Below are 19,676 nucleotides of genomic sequence, written 5' to 3' on the forward strand. Positions count from 1 at the left end.
TATCTCCACGAGTCGGTTCTCTGTTTAATTGCTCGAGGTAATTTTCGGATAGTGCACTCAGTATAATGTCACTCGATGCTCTGTCCCTACCACCCGTCCTAAACATCTGAGTGTCCCAGTCTATATCTGGTAAATTGAAATCTCCACCTAAGACTATAACATGCTGAGAAAATTTATGTGCAATGTATTCCAAATTTTCTCTCAGTTGTTCTGCCACTAATGCTGCTGAGTCGGGAGGTCGGTAAAAGGAGCCAATTATTAACCTAGTTCGGTTGTTTAGTGTAACCTCCACCCATAATAATTCACAGGAACTATCCACTTCTACTTCACTACAGGATAAACTACTACTAACAGCGATGAACACTCCACCACCGGTTGCATGCAATCTATCCTTTCTAAACACCGTCTGTACCTTTGTAAAAATTTCGGCAGAATTTATCTCTGGCTTAAGCCAGCTTTCTGTACCTATAACGATTTCAGCTTCGGTGCTTTCTATCAGCGCTTGAAGTTCCGGTACTTTACCAACGCAGCTTCGACAGTTGACAATTACAATACCGATTGCTGCTTGGTCCCCGCATGTCCTGACTTTGCCCCGCACCCGTTGAGGCTGTTGCCCTTTCTGTACTTGCCCAAGGCCATCTAACCTAAAAAACCGCCCAGCCCACGCCACACAACCCCTGCTACCCGTGTAGCCGCTTGTTGCGTGTAGTGGACTCCTGACCTATCCAGCGGAACCCGAAACCCCACCACCCTATGGCGCAAGTCGAGGAATCTGCAGCCCACACGGTCGCAGAACCGTCTCAGCCTCTGATTCAGACCCTCCACTCGGCTCTGTACCAAAGGTCCGCAGTCAGTCCTGTCGACGATGCTGCAGATGGTGAGCTCTGCTTTCATCCCGCTAGCGAGACTGGCAGTCTTCACCAAATCAGATAGCCGCCGGAAGCCAGAGAGGATTTCCTCCGATCCATAGCGACACACATCATTGGTGCCGACATGAGCGACCACCTGCAGATGGGTGCACCCTGTACCCTTCATGGCATCCGGAAGGACCCTTTCCACATCTGGAATGACTCCCCCCGGTATGCACACGGAGTGCACATTGGTTTTCTTCCCCTCTCTTGCTGCCATTTCCCTAAGGGGCCCCATTACGCGCCTGACGTTGGAGCTCCCAAGGTTCTTCATCTCCCAGTACCTACTGCAGCCTACATCCTTCTGAATCTGTTTAGTGTATTCAGCTCTTGGTCTACCTCTATGATTTTTACCCTCCACGCTGCCCTCCAATACTAAATTGGTGATCCCTTGATGCCTCAGAATATGCCGATCCCTTCTTCTAGTCAAGTTGTGCCATAAATTTCTCTTCTCTCTAATTTTATTCAATACCTCCTCATTAGTTAAGCGATTTACCCATCTAATCTTCAGCATTCTTCTGCAGCACCACATTTGGAAAGCTTCTATTATCTTCTTGTCTAAACTATTTATCATCCACTTTTCACATCCATACATGGCTATACTCCATACGAATACTTTCCAAAACGACTTCCTGACAATTAAATCTATACTCGATGTTAACAAATTTCTCATCTTCAGAAACCCTTTCCTTGCCATTGCCAGTCTACATTTTATATCCTCTCTACCTCAACCATAATCAGTTATTTTGCTCCCCAAATAGCAAAACACATTTACTACTTTAAGCACCTCATTTCCTAATCTAATTACTGCAGCATCCCCTGACTTAATTCGACTACATTCCATTATCCTTGTTTTGCTTTTGTTGCTGCTTATCTTATATCCTCCTTTCAAGACACTGTTCATTCCATTCAACTGCTCTTCCAACTCCTTTGCTATCTCTGACAGAATTACAATGTCATCGGCGAACCTCAAAGTTTTTATTTCTTCTCCCTGGATTTTAATACCTACTCCAAATTTTTCTTTTGTTTCCTTTACTGCTTGCTCAATATACAGATTGAATAACATTGGGGAAAGGCTACAACCCTGTCTCACTCCCTTCCCAACCACTACTTCCCTTTCATGCCCGTCGACTCTTATAACTGCCATCTGGTTTCTGTACAAATTGTAAATAGCCTTTCGCTCTCTGTATTTTACCCCCACCACCTTTAGAATTTGAAAGAGAGTATTCCAGTCAACATTGTCAAAATCTTTCCCTAAGTCTACAAATGCTAGAAACGTAGGTTTGCCTTTCCTTAATCTATTTTCTTAGATAAGTTGTAGGGTCAGTATTGCCTCATGTGTACCAACATTTCTACAGAATCCAAACTGATCTTTCCTGAGGTTGGCTTCTACCAGTTTTTCCATTCATCTGTAAAGAATTCATGTTAGTATTTTGCAGCCGTGGCTTATTAAACTGATAGTTCGATAATTTTCACATCTGTCAAATCGGCCTTCTTTGGGATTGGAATTATTATATTCTTCTTGAAGTCTGAGGGTATTTCACCTGTCTCATACATCTTGCTCACCAGATGGTAGAGTTTTGTTAGGCCTGGCTCTCCCAAGGCTGTCAGTAGTTCTAATGGAATGTTTTCTACTCCCGGGGCCTTGTTTCGACTTAGGTCTTTCTGTGCTCTGTCAAACTCTTCACACGGTACCATATCTCCTATTTCATCTTCATCTACATTCTCTTCCATTTCTATAATATTGTCCTCACGAACATTGCCCTTGTATAGACCCTCTATATACTCCTTCCACCTTTCTGATTTCCCTTCTTTGCTTAGAACTGGGATTCCATCTGAGCTCTTGATATTCCTACAAGTGGTTCTCTTTCCTCCAAAGGTCTCTTTCATTTTTCTGTAGGCAGTATCTATGTTACCCCTAGTGATATGTGCCTCTACATCCTTACATTTGTCCTCCAGCCGTCCCTGCTTAGCCATTTTGCACTTTCTGTCGATCTCACTTTTGAGACGTTTGTTATTATCTAAATTTCTAATAATTTCTTCCATATAGGCCTGTATAGGTGTTTCTGTGCTGTGACCTGTGCAAAAACCATCTTGATTACAATTTAGAAGATTGAAGGTGTCAAGGTAGCTTATGAGTCTAATTTACATCAGTTTTTCAAAAAATTTTGATAAAGATGGATGGAGGGATATAGGTCTATAGTTTTCTATCTTACGTGTATCCGCATTTTTGAATAATGGTTTAACCTTAGAAATTTTCTGCATTTGGAGGAACACACCTTCATTGAATGATAAATTGGCAATATGTACCAGTGGTTGCAAGATTTGTGAGGTGACTTTTTTTATTATTGTCTCTGGCACTTCATACAGTCCTGCAGACATTTTGGGCTTCATACTGTTAATTACTTTCAATATTTCATTTTATTAGTAAGACTTATCATTATGCTACTGACTACTTTTGTTGCTGTTGTTTTCCCTTCTTTGGTAAAGCTCTTGCTTAATTTATCAAGTACACTTAGAAAGTGGTTGTTAATGTAATCGGGCAAGCCTTCCTTCTTTATTTCAGTGTTATCACTAGATTTAAGTACAATATTCTGGTCTTTAGAGCTTTTTCCTATTTCTCTTTTAACAATTTCTCATGTGGTCCTTATTGGATTGAGAATAAACTGAAGAAAGATGAAAGTAATGAGGAGTAGCGGAAATGAGATTAGTGATGAACTTAACATCAAAACTAGGAACTATGAACTGAAGGAATTCTGCTACCTGGGAAGCAAAACAATCTATGATGGATGATGCAGGTAAAAGTAAGTTACACATTATTATGGCTGAACAAGTAACTTTTATTGAAGGCATCACTACACTTCAAAGTGACACATATACATACCACAATTTCTCAACATAGTTTCTGAGTTTCTGCAATTAATGCTCAGAACATTCTACCAATTGTCAATTCCTTGATGAAAGAAATCTGCTCCTTGGCACAGAGCCATTTGGGAACTGCTTTGTGAGTGTCCTCACTATTGGAAAATCAGAAGCAAAATTAAAATCTTTTCTTTAAATAAATGTCTGCTTTCACTGAAATAATTCTAAGCTGTACATATTATATACTAACTTTCATATTAAACCTTTGTACACAATACGATGTTTGCAAAAGACATTGTTTTCTGACTACACTGAAAAAGAAATGTAAATAAAAAATGCCTGTGCTTGTAAACTGATGCTAGCAGAAAAGTCATTTGTAATTATTACAGTTTATAGATCCCTGTACGGAAGTATCAAAACATTCCTAGAAAAATTTTGTACCACTATTATGCCAACTCACAGACAAAAGAAAGATATTTCCAGACAGACTGAAATATGCCATTCCACGCTGCCCTCCAATACGAAATTGGTGATCCCTTGATGCCTCAGAATATGCCCTACCAACCGATCCCTTCTTCTAGTCAAGTTGTGCCATAAATTTATCTTCTCTCTAATTCTCTCTTTACAAGAAAAGTGCCAAACAGATGTTAATAATTACTTGAAATTATTTTTGTGAAAGATCTGTGAAAATGCAACATTTTGGAAATATTACTTAACTCTTATAACCTGAGTTCTGTTGTTAATTTTCTCACCAGTATTACAGATAAGCAACACACTAATAGAAAACATTTATGTAAGTGAATACCTAATCAATGACCCAACTGTTTATGCGGTAATGAATGGTCCCTCTGATCATTTCTGAGTACAGTGAAGTGATGTAATGGAAAACAACTGAAGTAAATAATGAAGTTTTAAGGCAGGCTTACTCAAAACTGAATATAGGGATGTGTACAATGTGATGAATTTAAACACCTAATCTATATACTTATAGATGGGTTCCTATCAACATTTTATAGCTGTTTTCAAAAGAAAATATTCAATTAGAGCATTAATAAGACATAAAAGAATACTGGATTCCAGAGGAATCAAACTATAAGGAGCAGTGAAATGCTTAGAACAAACAGAGAAACAGGACTTATTTAATACTACAAGAAATAATATGCTGTCATGAGAAAGATGATTAAAAATAAAAAAATCTCTGTTTAATGTCTGAAATGAATGATTCAGCTAATAAAATTAAACTGCATGGGCAACTGTTAAAAAAGAGAAAACAGGAAATCAGTTAATCATTACTTCCTGGAAATAGCTCAGAAGACTGGCATGGACAGTTCAAGGAAGAAAGTGATAAGACTCCATGCAAGAAGCATACATACTGGCAAATCACAATTATCCCACATGCTGCTAAAGAAATTATGAATGTAATTAACTCCCCCACAATCAAAAACTCTCATGGTGTCGATATATCTTAAGTAAAGTAGGTACTAAATCCTGTTCTTCCAATATATGTATACAGGCACGTACACAATACATCACCCTCATGGGGGATATTTCCAAACAGACTGAAATTGTTATTGGCAGATTCCTTTACAAGAAACGTGCCAGGACAGATATTAATAATTAGTTACCAGACTCACCATTTACCTCCTTCTTTAAGGTATGGTACTGGGAAAAGATGTTTTATTGTACAGTATTACATGCTTAAAATTAATTATGGTATTGAATTAATTTTATTGCTATGTACAGTGTTTTTAAAACTGCAAATTAACATACAAAAATGTCATATTTTATTTCAATGATTTGATTAAATGGATACTTAATAAACCAAGATTATCTAAATGAGAACCATAACACACTTCTCTCACATTATGATGCATAGTCAATCTCAGTTTGGGGCTCTCTCCCCAGACATGCTATTTTAAATTCGTGAATCGTATTACATAAAATTTAAATGACAAAAATCATTGTCATTTAGTATTTTCTGTGTTTTGTCAAAAGCACTTTATTTTGCAGGTCACAGTGTTCTCCTAGAGATGCTGAAATTACTGTTAACTGGTTTTCATCCTACTTAATTAAAAGAATGCAAAGTATGGCATTAAGAAACAGGCTAAATAATGTAACAGGGATTTATTTATTTAAGTCCTGAAATCTTTGAGATGCATGTATTATACCCCAGATTATAAACAAAATTTCATTAAATTAAACATTGTTACATTGAATGTTATTTGCGAGGGTCATTTTTATGATGTTTGTATATGCATGTTCTATAACAGAGAAAATTCTTTACTTGGGCATTTTATATGAATTTCTTATGTTAAATGGAATATTGGCATCTTTTGTAACAGAGAAAATTCTTTACTTGGGCATTTTATATAAATTTCTTATGTTAAATGGAATATATGCATCTTTTGTAACAGAGAAAATTCTTTACTTGGGCATTTTATATAAATTTCTTATGCTAAATGAAATATGTTTAACATACAGTAGAATCCAATACAATACACTTAATGCAAATTAGCACTTTTGCAATCTCTTTGTTACAATACTGGTATGTATCTATTTTCCAGGAGAGACCTTCTTGGCAGCAGGTGTGCAGTACTGTATATTTATGAAATTCAGTTTGCAAGATTCTATGATACTGAGCAAAAACAGTTTTCCAGAAGATATAGAGTTATAGATTTTACAACAGAGAAAATTCTGAACATGGCTATTTTACATAATTTTCTTTTATTAAGTGGGATATATTTAACATATAATAGAATGCAATACAATATTCTTAATGCAATTTGGCACTTTTGCAGTCTCAATTTTCAATACTTGTATGTACATATTTTCCAAGAGAGAGCTTCTGGGCATCAAATATGCAGTATATTAACAAATTCAGTTTTGAAGATACTGTGATGTTGAGTAAAAGCAGCTTTTTAGAAGATGTAATGTTAGAGAATCTTTTTAATGATATGTATTTGGTTAGTGGTCTTTAAGTGAATTGGCAGTCAATTAAACAGTAGTGATCCTGAGTGATATATACACCTTTCTTGCACAGGGTGGTACCGGCATAACAATGATTTCTGTGTGTGCCACTATTTGACCTTTTATGGTATTCATGTACAGTTTTATTCTGAATAAATACATGTTCCATTTTAACATGCTCTTTTTTACATACATGACAACCTCAAGTATAAAAATATGTGGCAGGGCTAGGATCCTAAGTTCTTTAAAGAATGGTTTACATGATTTTTTGGCTATTGTATTTCAGATAATACAATAATTTGAAGATGAAAAATGTCAAAAAGTTGACTTATTTTTCATACTTTCAGTCACCATTGTATTATGATATCATATTCTGGGATAACATGTAACTGAGAATAAAGTGTTCATTGTGTGGATGTATGTAATGATGATAATATGTTGTGTGCACTTTAGAATCTCTTCTAGACATTTTTTTAATTAATTGAGTATACTGACAACAACCTCACAGAAAATTATTCCCTTATAAGTTTATTGTTAGTCATCAGTCATAGTTCAAAAACAACAGTATAAATGTAATACTAAAAGGAGAAAAAGCTGATAGTGGTCTGTGTTAAGTTGAATGTGGGTTTGAAGTATCAGATAAAAACAACAGCTATATCTACATCTATGCAAGGCACTAACAGTGTGTGACAGGGAGTACTTTTGGCATCACTATCATCTTCCATCCCTGAATGATGTGTGGGAGTAACGACTGTTGAGAAACCTCCGTATAAGTCTAGTCCCACTGGTTTTTTTCATCATATCATTTTGTGGTATGTGTATGGGAGGAAGCAGTATGTTGCCCAAGTACACTTGAAATATACTTTCCCAGAATTTCAAAAGTAGACCTCTCCATTGTACATAATGCTTCTCTTGCTGTATCTGTCACTGGACTTTGTTGAGTATATTTGTAGCAATCATTTTGGGGTTGAAGCTCTTTTGTCATGTTTGCTTTAATGATACTTAAGTTTTTGGATGGGGTCTGCCTTTAGCAAAACACAATTCTGTTTTTTATCCCAAACATGTTTCACTGCAGTTGCAGCATCATTAGTGAGCTTTTATTTTATGGCTTTTTACCACATGGTGTGGTTTTCCTGATGTGTTATGTTTTTACAGTGATTGATTTCTTTCACAGTTTGTCATGCTTTCTGTTTTCCTCATCTTCTTCACTGTGAAGTTCTATATATTGAGCTGTCACTGTCACAGTTTACCAGCTGTAAAAGAGCTGTAAACTGCTGTTTTCTGTAATGTCGGTGTCTCTTATATTAGTTGGACCTGATAAGAACTCTAGATTGAGAAGTACTCAAGAATCATTTGAACAAGTGTTTTGTAAGCCACTTTCTGTCCCAGATGGATTCCATTTCCTTAACATTCTTCCACTGAGTCTCAGCCTGGCATCCAGTTTTCCTACAGCTACTTTTATGTAGGCATTGCATTTTATGTCACTATAGAAGCTTACTCATATGTATTTGACATTTTTTACTGTTTTCAGTGACTTTTTGTGAATTGTATTGAACAGTAATGGATATCTTCACTTATTTATGCACAATACTTTCTTTTAATTTTTGTTCAGCGTTAACTATCAATTCCTGCACCAGTTACTGAGTCTCTGCATGTCTTCTGGCATTTTACTACATTCATCAGACATTGCACTCTTTTTTTAGACAACAGAATCATTAGCAAATAGCCCCTAGGGGTTTCCAACATTACCAACTGGGAGATGATGCTTTAATAACTCAGATGTATTTGAGTGCTGTGGTACGGAAGGAATTGGAGATGGTGTTACGAAAAAATGTTGCTTGGTAGTAGGAATGAAAGAGTAGAAAGACTGTCAGAGTTCTTCAGTAAACTTCAGCTGGAAATAGTGAATATACTGTTCAAACATTACAAGTGGTGGTGGTATACATGGGAACCAGCCGGTGTGGCCGAGCGGTTCTAGGCACTTCAGTCTGGACCTGCGCGACCGCTGCAGTCGCAGGTTCGAATCCTGCCTCGGGCATGGGACTCTGTGATGTCCTTAGGTTAGTTAGGTTTAAGTAGTTCTAAGTTCTAGGGGACTGATGACCTCAGATGTTAAGTCCCATAGTGCTCAGAGCCATTTGAACCATTTTTAGACATGGGAAAATAACAACTGGATTACATCATAGTGAGACAGAGATTCTAAAATCAGATACTGGATTGCAGCACATGTGCAGGAGCAGATATAGAATTAGAAGATAATTTAGAAATAATGAAAAGCTAGCTGCAGTTTAAGAATTGTCTGAAGCAATCAATGTAGAAAGAAGTGGAAGACTGAAGTACTGAGGAATGAGGAGATGCATTTGAAGTTCTCTAAAACTATACATACTGTGATAGTGAATACTACAACAGCCAGTTCAGAGGAATGCGCATCTCTAAAAATGGCAGTCTGCATGATTCAGAACAGCTGTATTTGTAGGAAGGATGGGAACTCTCCCTGCAATATACTGGAATCTTACATTCCTGTAGCCCCTCTGGCCTCAACCTTTACTAGTACCTGTCCTCCACCTACCTATACCCTTCCCTGCTTCAGATCCAGAAATACACAGCTTTCTACCCCACTAATGCAACTATTAGTCTTTTTCCCCTTCTCTAGTCCTCTCCTTTTCCACTCCCTTCCCTGATTCCTTTAAGCCTCCTGATTGCACCCTGCTCTAGCAGCCCATCCTGTCCCCACCACGGCCCTGGACATTACCACAAACAGCACTGCACCTTCCCCCTCTCATACCCTGCTGTCACTCCCCTGCACACCCCAGCATCCTCCTTACCCACATCACAGACAGATTGCTTTTCTGATCAGGTGCAGTTGCTGTACGCAGTCCGGCCACTGTTGCTGGAGAAGCTGGTCATATGTGTGCGAGTTGTTCTTGTGTGAATGCATGTTTTCTACTTTAGAAATAGGCCTTTTTGGTCAAAAGCTTAAATGTATAACTGTCTTTTTGTTGTGGCTGTTATGATTCAGTGTCTCAGCTACATTGTGAAGGGCAGATGGGTGTGAGAATTATACATGATTAATGTAACACTTCATTCATACAAGTTGTTGACAGGAATAATATACACAAGAACGGAAAAGAAAACTGAGGATTAGTTAAATGATAATCAGTTTGGCTTTAGTAAAGGTAAAGGCATCATCGATGTAATTGTGGTGCTGCATTTGATAAAAATCCAGGCATGTTTATAGGATCTGTTGATCTAGAAAAAGTGTTTTACAATGCAAATTGGTGTAAAATGTTAATAGACATAAAATACTCAAATGTATAAGAGCCAAGAGGGAACAACACAAATGGAAGACCAAGAAGGAAGTGCTCGTATTAAAAAAGATGTAAGGCAGGGATGCAGTCTTCCTACCCTATTGTTCAACCTGTTCATTGAAGAAGTAATAACAGAAATAAAAGAAAAGTTTCAGGCTAGGATTAAAATCCAAGGCAAAAGGATATCAATGATTAGTTTTGCTAAAAACTTGGTGTATTCAGTGAAAGCAAGAAAAAATTACAGAAAATACTGAATGGAATAAAGAGTCTATTAAGCCCAGAATGTGGATTCAGAGTAAACCAAAGACAGACAAAAGAATTGATGAGTAAGATAAATGAGATTACTGACAAACTTAACATCAAAATTAGGGACCACAAAGTAGATGAACTGAAGGAATTCTGTTACCTTGGAAGTAAAATAATGCATGACAAATGAAGGACGACATAAAAAGCAGACCAGTACAGGCAAAGAGGGCATTCCTGGGCAGGAGAAGTCTGCTGGTATAAAACACTGGCCTTAATTTGAGGGAGAAATTTCTGAGAGTGTACATGTGGAGGACACCATTGCATGAAAGTGAATTTTGGAGTTTGTCCAACAAATAGCTGAGGACTTTGGGTATAATGAAATGCTTACTGACTTTACATAATATGAAAAATTCTTAGGATTTTTATTGAGGTTAGTTGACAAAATTTTAAAGTGAGTACTGGTAGTAATTAAATACACTAAGCAGTAAGTAAAACAATATTAAAAATGTGGATGCATAAGATGATTTAAATTACTACTAATGGTAGTAGGGACAAAGGTGTCCATAAGTTATCAACAAGAATGATGTTAGTATTCGTTTGGAATGGCTGGGGAATGTGAATCACTTCTCTATCCTCTGAATAAAGTGGGCAGAGAGTTTGTGTGACCTTGCTAAAGTCTTTGACTGCTTGGGTCATAAAATTGTACTTTGGAAACTAAAATATTATGGCATTAACAGTATCACTCTTGCAGGGATAGAATCTTACTTTCAAAATAAAGCAGAGGGTCTCATTAACAAATTGTATCACTGGCATGAAACTAACCTCAGAATGGGGGAACATGACTTGTTCAGTATTGAGACCAACCTTGTTTCCAAATCTGTCACTTGGTACAAAAGGCAGTTCAAAGACAGTAATGTTTGCTGATGGCTCAGACATATTATTTAGTGTCCAAACTCAAACTTGGCAGGTACAGCTCAGATACTAGTCAAACAGACCTACACATGGTTTATAGTTAACAGTCTTTAAGGATTTATTTCACAAAGACTGATACAACACAGTTTCAAACAAGCAATAATGAACTGTTAGCATTAGAAATAGACATTAATGGCACTCATACACCAACAGAAACTGCCTGCATGAAATTGATTGGGGTTCAATTGAGCACAATTTAATGTGGAGTAGGAAAACTAATCAAGAAGCTCAGTTCAACGAGTTACATCCTTCCAAGCATCTCTCATTGTGTTGACTTAAAGACAAAATTTTTGGGTTTTTTTGGTAGTTTTATTCCATGTTATCCTATGAAGTTATCTTCTGGGGCAGTGTACCTAAGGTAAATAAAGTAGGTCTATTTATATGGCAGCAGCAAGCAGTGATAACACTGTATAAAGCAGATAACCATGTTTCTTGTAGAAACCTTTTCAAGGATCTTGGAATTCTTGCACTCACATCCCAATACATTTACTTCTAAATGGTTTTTCTCATTGATAGTAAAGATCAGTTACAGCTGAACTGTGATGTGAGCAAGCCACTAAAATAATCTACTAGATTTCAAACAGTAGAAACTCCAGGTAGGAATATCAACAATGTAAGAAAAGACTGATTGCTACTTACCTTAAAGAGGACATGTCAAGTTGCAGATAGGCACAATTAAAAGACACTTACATTAAGCTTTCTGCCACACCATTGATCAGTAAAAGAGATACACACACACCATTCACACATGTAAGCAAACGCATACCTCATGCACACGACTGCCAACTCCAGCATCTGGGGCTGGAATGCAGCCTGAGATGCCGGCATTGGCTGTCGTGTGTGTGTGTGTGTGTGTGTGTGAGAGAGAGAGAGAGAGAGAGAGAGAGAGATGTCTTTTCATTGTGCCTGTCTTCTAGAGTTCACATGACTTGTGCACTCTGGTAGGAAGATATTCAACAAACTCCCATCCAACACAAAGCAAGAAATTGGAAATCCATACTAATTTAAAAGAAAATTGAAAACATGTCTCTGTAGCCATTCTTTCTGCAAATTATCTGAATATTTCTATTCAGAGATTGAAATGTCCTGTAGCTGTACAGTAAGTAGCAGTGTTCACTGTAAAACTGCAAATGAGATTGTAATGTACTGTAAGTAGGATGCAGCATTTATAGTTGCAGATTTTTCTTTGAAAAATACCATTGTAATCATATAAATATTAAGGTACTAATAGCCTATCAACAGCTGCTGTAGGACTGGCAAAATAAAACTGACCCAGAAAATATATACAATGGGACTCATATGGGATTGACCCTTGTTAATGAATGTTGCATAATATGCTGAAAATGGCAACTGTTGACGTCAATGCAGCACTGTGCTAGGTTTATCAATCTGTGAGACATGTACAGCACCTCTGCCTGTGGGATAGAAACAATAGTGTTTTCAACATTTTGCAGGAGCTACTCCAGTGTATGAGTATTACACCTGGCCCTTCAGTTTTCCTCAGGTGGTATAGGTGTCCTGGAATTTGTACTGCTTCTGCTGACTGTCCTCTCCTCACTAAACACCTCAAGCACTTGTAACAAGGCAGTGTATGTTGTTACTTTGTCTTGTTGAAATTATCCTTGGAGTTGCTCATTTTCTGTGAGTTGATCCAGACACGGATTAAATAGCTTCTGGTCAAACCAGTTAGCATTAACAGTTTGATGAAAAACTTTGTTTGAGAAAAAAACACAAAGGCCAATCTTGAGGTCAAGCAATGACTGTTCTAAGTACTTCGGGATTTTCTGGTGCATAATTGTGGGTGTTCTATGAGTTTACATAGACTGAACTAGGCCTCAGCTGAAGACATGAAAAGCTGAGGATCCCAAAGAGCCCGATTCCATTTTGTTCAGAAATCATTTGGTATACAAAATGATCACTATATGCTTTGAAATACATGTAATGAGTGTTTTGTTAACCATATTGGACACCTTTATGAACTACTTGCCTTGGGCACCATTTGGTAAACACAACAGTTATTACATGCTTCGATAACACATGTAATGAAAGTTTTGTTCACCAAATGCCGTCCATGAATAATAGACAGCTAATGAAGGCTGAAAGCAGTTATGATTGTGTCATAAAATGTGATTTTGTCAGGAATAAATGAAAGTTCACAGCATGTTAGTAATGGATCTCCTTTGATAGTATTTATTTATTTTTGAAAGAATTACATTCTATGTTAGATGTTCACAAAATTTTCAAGTGATTCCTTGTCATAAGGTATGAACTCTCTCTCTCTTTGCAACATCTAAAACAATCTGCAGCAATAGTTGGAATGTTATTGTTTAGCTACATTATATACTTCTATTTTTTTTCTGCGCTACTGACTGGTTTTGCTGTTTATGCCATTGCCAAGTATATATGGACTAGAAGATCTACAAGCACTTGAGAATGGTGCAGATGCAGAAACTGACTGATAGCGCAAATAAATTCTAATTGGATGTTGATTTAGGACATGCAGGCTTTCAATTCTCATACAGCCATCTTGATTTAAGATTCCCTAAACTGCACAACGGAAATGTACAATTTCCTTCCCCATCCTTGTCCAATCTGACCTTGTGTCCCATCCCTAATGACATAATCATTGATGGGACACTCAATCTCTCTCTTCTTCCCTATTTTTGCTTAGTGTTATTGGCATAATGTTGTACTTTACTTACATTCACCTGCAGAACATACATGTCTTGCAACATACACATACAGGGGCTTCAACATAGTTTTCTGCCTTTGCTTGTTGAAGTCAACAGGTGATTTCACATCAGCCATATTCCTTTTACCACAGCAAGAACAAGGGTGATTTTCACAGGGAAATTCCCAAAACAGATTCTCACAAAAAAAAGAGCACTAGATCAACCAGAACTTCTATATCACTGTTAAACGTAGGAATTATAAACAGTAGGCAGTGCTAATTGGTAATGCTCACTTGTGAGGACAAGATTAGATCAATTGCAGCATGCATAGAGGAATTTAATGATCACTCTTCCTGTGCTCCATATGTGAATGGAATGGGAAAACCTAACAAGTAGTAAAATGGCACATACTCTCTGCCATGCTCTTCAAGTGGTTCACAGAGTATAGATGCAGGTACAAAATTTTAAGTTCAGTTTTATTTCCATGGATACTCACAGTACTCACTCTGTGGTTCATATTTTACTTACTTGTACAAGATTTTTACTGGTCCTTTTTCATTTCTTAATCTTGACAGACCATTACCAGTGATTATGTGTTGAGATGAAGATTCATTTTGTGAAAAAGTCAGAAATAGTGCCAGAGATCCGTACTAGAAATGGATCTCATACTGATGGTGTAGTGCAGTGTTGGTGATTAAACAAAGTAACTATATCCTGAGCGCATTGTATATATTGTCATTTTCTTTCATAACTTATTTGTGAACTCAAGTGCAACAAAGTAATTTTTCTATTTGCTGTAACAGTGGACAAATGCTGCGTAAATTATCTGGAGAAATAGCTGTTATGTTATCTAAAGTCAGTGCCCCAGAAACATTGCAGAAATCCAGCACTGAGTGCTCTGGTTTCTTGACTTATTGGACTAGAGTTGAGTGCTATCTGCATGATCTTTCCACAATCCTCAATTCATAAACTGCAAATTTCCAGTTGACATCGAACATTTGTTTGAAGTGAGAGCACTTTTTCTTTAAAATATAGTGTACTTATGCCAGTTTATTCTAGAATATTTGCAGGTAGCTATCTAGAATGCATAGAATATACTTACTCTGTTACAGAAAATTAAAAAGGAACTAGTGCCTGTCCAGCAGCAGCTTTGATTTTGATTGCTTCTTGAAGTGGAACGTGAATATTTCCACAGCAATTGAAAACTTTATGAAATGCTCCACATTTTCATTGCTCAATACAAATGTCTAAAATTTTGTATTTCTCAATTTGGGCCCATTCCCTCTTTTTTTGTACATACATACACACATTTTCTAATATGTCATTGTTTAGGTGCCTCAATACGCCTGAATTCAAATGTTGTCTTTTGTAACATACCAGTACAAGAATGTTCAGTTTTGCTAAAGTGAGACAATTTGTTAGTGTTATTCATGGCAGAAGCAAGCACTGATGACCAAAACGTAATTATAAAATCTGCAAGCTATAACATGTATACTACTGTAGAGTATCTGCCCAGAAAAACAGATAAAAGGAATTGTGGTGCAACTTTAAATAAGAAATGATCATCACATTATGTCTGAGTGACCTGACAAAACTTAAATATTGCCAAAAATACCAGTGGAATTACTGTTTTCTTTAACATCAGAAAGCTGCTAAGCACACTAAACAGACTGAACACTAAATTTTTCATATTAATTAATGGGTTGTATATGCTTCTTGCAGTATGATCAATTCCTTGTAACTCACAACACTAGATGAACATTGATGGTAAAAAAATAAAATCATGCTCTCGCTCTCTCTCTCTCCTTTCCCCGAAGGACTCCATTAACCAATTTTTTCTAATCAGATGCATGATCCTTACATTCACAGTTATTGGCACTAGCATATAGTACTCAAAAATTACTTATTCAGCAATTCTCTTTCACAAATATCTCCTGTATTTCACAATTTCAATAAAGTGACAGCTATAACAATTTTATGGTGCTTGTTCACAATATTCATTGTCTTTTTGCTTAGTTTCCCTGTCACCTGAGAAACCTGAACATTTGGAAAATACAAAAAAAAAACAAATGCATGGTTGAGAGGAGCTTTGACATTTTTTTTAAGAGTAGCTAAAAGGCAACTAAACATGGACACTATGGATTTTATAAAATATTTCAATGAGAGGCTTAACAAAAAATAAAATCTCAAAAGAAACTGAGTGTGGAAAATGTTTGCCAACACTCAGCAAAATACCTTAAATGTGCATGTAAGAGTAACATGGAATGTAGCAATAATCTGAAACAATAAATTATCAGTGGTCTCCATCAAGTGTACACAATTCCAAAAAATAAATGAAAACTGCCTGCAAAACAGATGTTCTTCATAAATTTATGGAACAACTGCTAGAGGAAACAGAAGATGCATATTCATGACTCATACAAAATTGCTACCGGTATCTGTTAAGAATTCCCCATTCTGATGCAACGTTTACCACTCATTATTGTGGAATGGGAAATTTCCATACCATAACTGGACAATGAAAGGTTTTAAACAGTTTTTCTTTTGTCTATAAGTACAAATAATTCCTAACTCTATCATTGTTGTAGCACTTAATTAAAAACAAATATTGGGGGAATGGGCTGTTATTTGATAACTGACAGTACCATAATCCATTTTACTTGATAAATTCATCCTAGTTCTTATTGTTTTCAGGCCTTTGTACTGATATTTGGCCTAAAATGCATTGCTGTTACTTAACTAATAGAGATCCAGTTCATACTTTGATTTCAAGTGTGAAAACTGTCATTAAGAGTCCAATGATCTCAATGATGTCAACATTCACATTATGCATCCCTGTTTGAGATCTAGTGCAGTGTGCAAAAGAAAGCATACATACAGTGAATCATATTAACAATCAATTTTCATACTAGAAACACTTTACTGTAATGCACATTTGTTGACTAACAAGATCACTGGCAATCAGCCTCTGAACTCAATAGAAATTTATGTTTAAAAAAAAAAAAAAATTCTTCTAAGATAAAGAGCACAAACTGCTACTTTGTTTTAGTAACTGAAGTGTAACTTATGAAATGAAACAATTTTCTAATATAAACTTTGTATTTTGTATATTTACATCATACAGGAAAAAAAATTAATGGTAACATATAAAGCTTAAGTGAATTGGCATATAGAGGAATGGATTAACACAGACACCAACAAGATGTGTATGATGTTAACTGTTGCCATATCAGCAAATTATTTGTCAAGTCCTGCCAAAGCCCACAAGGTACATAGATTTTACTGCTATGAACTGGGCAAACAGCAGCAGAGCATGCCTCTGAGGAGGAGAATTATTAAATAAGACACAATCACAGAAATGATCACAAAACTTACGTACTGTGTGCGAAAGCTTTTCAAAGTAGTAGCACTTTAGAACATGTGAGCACACCGGGAATATAACTTTTTTCACATTGTCCTAATTTCTAGATTACTTAATTTACCCTTAAACAGATCACGTACTATTATGTTCACAATTTTTTTTAAATCTAATTTGTTGAAAGTATTAATTCTAATAACTGAATAGTGTGAAGTCATGATTCTCTTAGCATACATTTTAATATGAAAAGTGTCATATTATGCTTATAAGTTACCTTACATGTAACAATGTATGTAGCCAAGCATACTTCATTACCAACTGAAACCTTTATATTCTCAAATTTATGCACATTTACTGTAGTAAATAAACAACCAGTGAATGGCACAATACCAAGTATGCTCTAATACATTTTACTTGTTAAAAAGTAAATGATTCAGCAGTAAACATTAACATTACATACAAATCTCTACACAAAGTACATGACATTGGAAGACATCTTCCAGAAAATGTGTACTGTTACACTTGTGTTACATTATAAATGAAGGAAGACACAGTCACAATGGAGCTGAACATTGCCTTATGAAATGCAAGGAAATAGCCACCAAATTCACAATTCTATGAACATAAGCAGAAGAAAGAGCTCAACAACTATAAACAGTACATAATTAGCACACATCCGCAGCTTTATGCCAAAGAAGAAAGCTGAAATTTGCACTTCATTCAGTTGGATAGTTTTGCTTCTTTGGCTTGAAGTTCTAGCCACGCATCACCAAGAGCTTTTGCAAAATGATCTTCAACTGACAAGCAGCTATCAGCACCAGTATCATCGCACACTTCTTTTCTTTTCTCACGGCGTGAAGATCTCTTGGTATCTGCATTGTACAAGTTCATGTAATCATCCCCTAGAGATCTGCGAAAATGCTCATCAATGAGGGGGTCACATTCGCCTGAGAGCATTTGTCGACAATGCCCTGGGCGGTGCCCTGCAATTGCTGACATTGCCTCGCTGTACGAGGGGGGTGGCAGCCCATTGCCTCTCGTCGACATGTCGAGGGGGGTGTCGCTATCCTCTGCCTGTGCAGTCGACGGTGTGTCTGCCAATTCGCTGCGGCAGGGGCCCGTAATCTTGAACTGCGCATGTGTTCTCGGTGCTGTAACTCTGCCGACAGCAGGTAGCATACCTCTCTTGAGTACTGCCTCTCCTCCAACGATGCGGCGTGGGGGTGAATTGTCTCGTACCATGGTGGCCGCACGTGATAAAACGTCTAGGGGTGATTCCGCGGTTTCCATTATTAGGTACAAATTAACTGGAAAGTACCTGATTGTGCGACAATATCCAAGATCTTGAATAGAATAACAGCGTCTTGCATCTGTTGCCCGAAATTCCTGAACACTACTGAAGTAACAAACACACTACTGACATTGCGTCCAGCCTCAGCATTTTGGAATGTGTGGAATGCAAAAAATGAAGTCAACGCCTGTGCTGCGATCTGTGCACAAACATTTCAACGATTTACATGTCGCAATATCGCCACTACTCTAAGCATTTAGTGTTTGAATTTCACTGACTTAAGTGAGTTCGTACGTCAGAATAAAAAGAGAGATTTGTGGATGAAAAATACGGTGAACTGTTGCAAAAGAATTATGGGATCATTCATTTCCTACAGTATGGTAAACAAACGTCGTCCTTCGTTACTACGCGATATAACATTCTCACCTCAACTAGTTTCGTTTGTGGCCGCTAGAGACTGTCTTGACCGCTTCTATCTGCAGCTGCCATCTGGCGACAGTTGAATGAATCAACCTCAAAGCGGTAAATTTAAGATATGAAACTTCTTGGCAAGCGAGAATTCCTAAAATACTGTGCTGCAAGGAAAAGTGGTTGAAGGATCACTTTTTAATGGAAGTCATTTTTCGCTTCCGTTATAATACATGTCTTGCTTTGTGCACTACGCTGCTGGCCTACGTATTAACGGCTAGTTAGCTAGTTTCGTATCATTTTGAAAGATAAATCGTAATGATGTGGAACGAGTCAGCTTATATTCACATCGCAAATTAATTTGTAAATGTGATTACTTGCTGAAGTTCTATTTTTTGAAGTATACAGAAGTGAGTTAGTAATTCCTACCCACCACTTCTACACATTACTTTAATAGAAATTATTCTACGGAATAGGCGGAGTTGTAAAGAAGGATTTTGTTTAGTTTGTTTCCAAATTTTACTTTCGTGTCTGTCAGACATTTCATATCACTGGGAAAGTGATCTTTTTTTTTTGCTGCGGGGCTGTGCACACCTTTTTGTGCTAAAGACAACCTTAATATGGAGTAATGAATGTTACTTTCTCTCTCGTTATTTTAATTATGTAAATCACTGTTGCTTTTGA

The 19,676-nt window shown here is 36.9% G+C and overlaps 1 protein-coding gene and 1 long non-coding RNA gene across 2 annotated transcripts; one reads left to right on the forward strand and one right to left on the reverse strand.

Annotated features, from left to right (window-relative positions):
• The first annotated feature begins 5,093 nt into the window (after positions 1-5,093).
• Positions 5,094-6,470, forward strand: LOC126483637 (uncharacterized). Its single transcript, XR_007587749.1, has 3 exons — positions 5,094-5,188; positions 5,284-5,424; positions 6,335-6,470. It is a non-coding gene; the product is annotated as an uncharacterized LOC126483637 (long non-coding RNA).
• A 10,554-nt stretch (positions 6,471-17,024) lies between these two features.
• On the reverse strand, positions 17,025-18,968 carry LOC126483802 (uncharacterized). Its single transcript, XM_050106982.1, has one exon. The coding sequence runs from the start codon at positions 18,581-18,583 to the stop codon at positions 18,014-18,016; it is 570 nt and encodes a 189-aa protein (XP_049962939.1). The 5' UTR covers positions 18,584-18,968; the 3' UTR covers positions 17,025-18,013.
• Positions 18,969-19,676: the final 708 nt, after the last annotated feature.

Source organism: Schistocerca serialis, chromosome 6 (genome assembly GCF_023864345.2).
Source record: "Schistocerca serialis cubense isolate TAMUIC-IGC-003099 chromosome 6, iqSchSeri2.2, whole genome shotgun sequence".
Lineage (NCBI taxonomy): Eukaryota > Metazoa > Arthropoda > Insecta > Orthoptera > Acrididae > Schistocerca > Schistocerca serialis.